Source organism: Microcaecilia unicolor, chromosome 8 (genome assembly GCF_901765095.1).
Source record: "Microcaecilia unicolor chromosome 8, aMicUni1.1, whole genome shotgun sequence".
Lineage (NCBI taxonomy): Eukaryota > Metazoa > Chordata > Amphibia > Gymnophiona > Siphonopidae > Microcaecilia > Microcaecilia unicolor.
The window spans coordinates 78481712-78487711 of NC_044038.1; the positions used below are offsets into that span (position 1 = coordinate 78481712).

A 6000-nucleotide genomic window follows, 5' to 3' on the forward strand; every position below is an offset into this window, starting at 1 on the left:
CATGAGTGGGAAAGCGCAGGGTACAAATATAACAAAAAAAATACATAATAGAACATTTTAATTGACAGTGTAGGGTATAAACAAAGATGGAACATATAGGGCCTTGTTTACTAAGCCGCGCTGTAGGTGCATTAACACCATATGGGTGTCTTTAGCTTTAGCACGTGCTAAAAAGTTAGCATGTCTATAACATGGCTTAGTAAACAGGGCCCATAGGTAGGTTAGAGAGTAAGAGGAGTTAGAAAATAAATAAATAGAAAATAAATAATAAAATTAGTGTGCCTTTATTTCCATCATTAATAAAAATGTTGCATGTCCATCATAATATAATTACTGTTCTAGCAGTAAAAGCTTGGCTAAATAAAACTACCTTCAGACACTTGCTAAAAGTACAGAAGTTACCCATCAGTCTACCCTCCAGTGCCCATTGGCTCCATTCAAAAGCACCAGTCAAAATAAATCATCTATTTCAAGTTTTAGTAAGACAATATTGCTCAAAGGCAGGTAATTGAAATCTTTTAGTCACTCATTCTCATAGTTCCTGTGAAGTGAGAGCTAAGAAATGTGTTAACATTCACATCTTCTGTGTGTTCCATCAAATCACCCGTTCTGCACAGGACACTGTTCCCTTTAAGGCCAAACACGTCATTACGATCTTAACAGTTCCTCTATCTATCCAGTCCTTGGGCTATCAGCTTGGCCTTATTCTCTAGCCAGAGACCGTTTTTGGTCACATCTTGATATCTTAGGAAAACAATCAGCCTTAACCACCCACTGTCTCTGGTTGACCAATAAAAACCTGCGACAGTTAAGATCATGGTCTTTCAGGACACATGGAAGATAAAGGCTGGAGAGGGCAAAAGCACCCATTCCTTGCAGCAAACACTCACAGAGAACAGAAGACACTCCAGCAAAGGAAACTGAGGGGAAACAGCACAGAGGTAATACCAACTGAAAAATTGGCTTTCTAATAGAAACAGGAGATCATAAGCTTAAAACTCCCTCTTGTCTCTCTTGTTTTTGCTGCAGATGTTTATGCTCAGGATGGTAGAACAGGATAGTGGATTATTATATCAAAGGCAGGATCTAATTGTTCCCCACAGTGTCTATGCTGAAATAGATTTAGTACCAATAAATAGGGTATGTCTCAGCTTATTAGTACAATGTTTTGGCTTGGAGTAAATGGACTTTGTAGATAATTAGAGGTTATGTTTTAACTTTGTATTAATGCTGTCAGTCCCAGCTGTTAATGCCAACCTTTTCCTGAAAGGAATTAAGCTCTCAATTTCTGTTCCATCAGGCAGGAACTTGTTGGTAATGGAGAACTTCACCCAGACTCCTTCCTTCTCAACCAACGTCACAAGCTATAATTCTGATGACTATTTTAGACTGTATTATATAATGCAAATGCTATTGGTGGTGTCCTATAGCATAACCTGCCTGCTGGGCTTGGCTGGCAATGGACTGGTCATTTGGATTACCGTCTTTAGGATGAAAAAGACAGTGAACACCGTGTGGTTCTTCAATCTGGCTATTGCAGACTTCATCTTTGATGCTTTTCTCCCAATATCCATTGTTGAAACAATGGATAACAACTGGGTCCTTGGCAAGGTGATGTGCAAAGTGCATACGGCAGTGCTGTATTTGAATATGTTTGCCAGCATTGCCTTTCTGACCATCATCAGCATTGATCGTTGCATTTCAACAGTTTGCCCCGTGTGGTCCAACAATCACAGGACACCCAGGTTGGCTACTGCCATTACACTAGTCATCTGGTTTATGGCTCTCATTACCAGCTCCCCTTATCCCGCTTTCTATGACTTAGTCTATTACCCGAATAACAGCGTCGTTTACTGCGACATGAGCTATGGCATCTCTCAGGAAGACTACACAGAAGAAGCCTATTTCAAATGGCATTTGAGAAATTCAAGCATGATTATCACACGATTCCTGTGCATGTTTCTAATTCCCTTTTTCATCATTGTTGTCTGCTACGCTGTCATTGTGCTGACTTTAAAAAGAAAGAGGAACCTGGTCAAGTCCAGCAAGCCCTTCAAAGTCATTATAGCCATCTTAGTGTGCTTTTTCTTCTGTTGGTTCCCGTACCATGTCTATCCTTTTCTAGATGATGTCGTCACCCCATATCTAATCCCATGGAAAGTTCGCTTGATTCTGAAACCCCTCACATGCATTCTGGCCTTTTTCAACAGCTGCATCAACCCCATCCTCTATGTCTTCATGGGTCAGGACTTCAAAAAGAAGGTCAAAATATCCTTCCTGGGGGTGTTTGAAAGAGCCTTCACTGAGGGAACCAGAAACCAGCTTAAAGATATGACTGAAATGTGTATCTTGTGATTAATTCTCATCTGAAAGGGGAATGACATAGATACTGTTAAGAGTCCATCAAAAGATGAGAAAAGTTTGAAAATGCACATCCAAAAATCTTGTCTATATTAGAGTGCCAAAAAAGGACTCTATGTGCAATTCATCCAATTATTATATCTCCACAATGTGAGCAAAAAGCTCTAGAAAGGTAATGGAACCCAAGTCCAGGGGAACAGGACCAGTGGCAGTGCTGTGCACTGCAACATAGAGGGACATTGGTTGAATTCCCAGCTTATGCTTGTGCTGATCAGGGGATGCTGGTAGAGTCGGGGATGCCACAGAAATAGTATGAAAAGTGGAGAGCATGAAACACACAGCAGACATGCAGCTAATGGTCAAAACAATCCTTTATTAGAACATAAACTGATCCAACCTGGGCCGTGTTTTGGCCAGATGGCCTGCCTTAGGAATCCAAACAATCTGTGCTCTTGACGAGATGTACAGATAATTCTGATTTTAAAACAAGAACCTCTGCAAAATCACAATATCAGAGGTGCTCATGTAAGTCATATAGGACTAGATTCTATTTATGGTGCCTGAAAATTGTCGCCAAAAAAACTTCTGCTGAGGTGTAGTCTATAAACCGCACCTAGATTTAGGCATGGCTTATAGAATACGACTAGCGGCCATGCCAACACCTAATTCTAGGTGCATCCATTTGTGCTAAGGAAAACTTGGTGTAAATACCGGCACCTAAGTTAGGTGCAGAACAGGTGTATTCCATAGCCCTGCGTGTAGATTTTCAGAACGCCCACAGCCTGCCCATTCCACGCTAAATGGCCATGCTTCCTTTTGGCAGCATTTATTAGAACTTACATGCAACATTTTACAGAATACGCTCAGCAAGCAGTGTGTGTAAATTCTAATTATTACTAATTAGTGTTGATAATTGGTTGTTAACATCCAATTATCAGCACCAATTAACTTGTTATCCAGTTAGATTATGTGGATTGTTATAGAATGAGCTTCAATTTTTGAGCAGAAATCTCAGCACGATATATAGAATCCGGGGGATAATGGGAGGCCAGAGGCACAGCAAGAACAGAAATGCTAAATAAAAATCGCAAGGATATGAAAGATTGACACACATATATTAAGATGAATTTAAGTGTATATAGATGTAAATGGGCAGGGCCGTGCCTAGGGTCTCTGGTGCCCCCCTGCAGACTATCAGTTGGCGCCCCCACCCCCTCCGTCTAGCAAAGCAGGAACAGAAGGGAGCAGGCAAGTAAGCTGGACCTCAGGAAAAAAATAGCACTGTATGTATCCCTCATTGATAAGGCTCTGACTCTAAAGTTTAGCAATTTCATTAAAGCAAAATGTATTTTCATAACACTTCAAAGATTTCCAACTCAAAATAGGAATGCTAATTCAAAATGTGAGCAAAGTCCTCTTAGTTTCCAAAGATTCTTTTTCTAATCTCCTTTGCAACAAAGGATATAATTCAGATCAAACATTTGTCTCTGATCAACTATCTCAGATCAAATATTTATTTCAGATTAAATATTAAGGTTTCCTTGCTTACAGTCACTTAAATCTACCTAGCCTTTATATAGCTTATAGGATTTAAACACTCTTAAACTGAAATTCACCCTTTTCTATTCTTCATAAACTTCAAGTAATCCTGAAATATTCAGATCCTTTTTCACTAGAGAAATCTCAAACTTCAATCTCCACCAACCTCTTTTCATTCATATTTTCTCATTTACCACATAATCTGGCAGTCTTTTATAATTTCAGTCAACACACACAGGAACTCACAGCTGCATGTCTCTCTTGGCCAAACCGACAGTCAGTTGCTGTCTCACTCTGTTCCCTTCCGGGCAGATTTCTAACAAAAGCTGATCATCCAATCAGAGAGCTCTATTTGAATGCAGATTAACATACAGACACTGTAATGGGAATTTTTAGTGAAAAACACTAGATAAACCCTTCGTTTTTGGACCAAACTTCACACTTTTGATCAGAGCCATGCCCTAACATTAAGGCTGTAAACACTTCCATCATTTTTTATTCATAAATATGCAAATGAGAACCTCCCAAAAACGGACTAATTTGCATACGATTTAAACAAATCTGAGCACATGACAACCAAGTACAGAGTCCCAGCACCTGAATTCTGCAATTAGATTTAATACAAATACTTTTAAAACTTATTTTTAGCACTTTTAAAATTTCAGGTTGTCTTTAATTTGAATGCGGTTCAAGCTCTGAAGCTCACCCTGAGTGAGGAATTAGCCACAAACCACAGCATATATAGCAATTTGGTTGCATTCTTTAAAATAATTTGAAGAGCCTGCCTGCCTCAGTGAATAATGCTGTTGCTTTCACTTCCGGTTTTAGGGCAGGGGCGATCGCAACTTCAGCTAAAAGATTTTGCAAGTGAGTGGAAGGCAGGGACCGCAGGGCAGCAGCGCCCCTCGAAGGCAGGCGCCCCCCTGCATTGCTTACCTGGCTTACCGCATTGGCACGGCCCTGTAAATGGGACAAACATGAAATACCAAACTGGAATATTGCATGAAGCAGAAGATAAAGGGCCCTCTTTACAAAGGCGCCCTAGTGTTTTTAGTGTTCACTAAAAATTAGCACACACTAGGCATATAGATGCCCATAATATTCTTATGGATGTCTATATAGCGCATGCTAATTTTTAGCATGTGTTAAAACTATTAATGCGCCTTTGTAAACAAGGCCCAAAATGTATATAAAAGTTATAAATAAATATGAATGTAAAAGAGAAGACATAGCCAAATGTACATGTCATATGTACAAAGTTGTGAATAACTCACAAAGCGTAGCAAAAAGAAGCCTGTATGAAAATCAAAAAAGGAGAGAGACTGCAATGATAAAATGAAACCTGTCAGTGCATAGTGGTGCTGACAATCAATGTAATAACAAATGTACCTAGGAAGAGTGAAGGAAGCAAATGGATATCCAGAAAAGAGCAGACAAACACGCATGAAGTGTTGCATATTAGACCATAAGAGAAACCAACAGCTGAAAGAGTGCTGTTATACTAGTAAGTAGATATTCAAGGAAAATGTATTTTTGATCATTTATAGTTCCAAATGATTCAGAGAAGCTGAAGGTGGGGGTGGAGTGGGCAGAGTAGGTTGAAATCTCTAAGAAGTCCTTTTACAAAGGTGCAGTAGAAAATGGCTTTAATGTGCCCTTACATGGGTCTTTCCCAAATGCTAAGGCCATTTTTACCATGGCTGTAAAATGACTTATTTTCTCTCTCTCTCTCTCTCTCTCTCTCTCTCTCTCTCTCTCTCTCTCTCTATATATATATATATATATATATATATATATATATATATGTATATATATATATTTTTTTTTTTTTTTTTTTTTTTTTTTTTTATTAATGGCCATGCGTTAATGTTTTGGTGGTATGGAGATGAATACTACTTCCAAATATTAGAACTTCCACCTGATACAAAATTACAAAATTATAATGGTGTATGGGGAAAAAGCCTCAAAGAGCTCCCAGATCAAGTATCAATCTGTCGGAGCTAAAATAGACCATCCGGTCTTCTCTTCATCATAGGCAAAAAAAACCCTTTCAGGTGGCCCTCGATGAATTTCTATAGGCAAAAACCCCTTATAAGTAGC

At 39.1% G+C, this 6000-nt stretch overlaps 1 protein-coding gene across 1 annotated transcript; it reads left to right on the forward strand.

Moving 5' to 3' along the window:
• Positions 1-885: 885 nt before the first annotated feature.
• Positions 886-2355, forward strand: LOC115476786 (chemokine-like receptor 1). Its single transcript, XM_030213365.1, has 2 exons — positions 886-941; positions 1301-2355. Exon 2 carries the CDS (start codon positions 1318-1320, stop codon positions 2353-2355), a length of 1038 nt encoding a protein of 345 aa, XP_030069225.1. The 5' UTR covers positions 886-941; positions 1301-1317.
• Positions 2356-6000: the final 3645 nt, after the last annotated feature.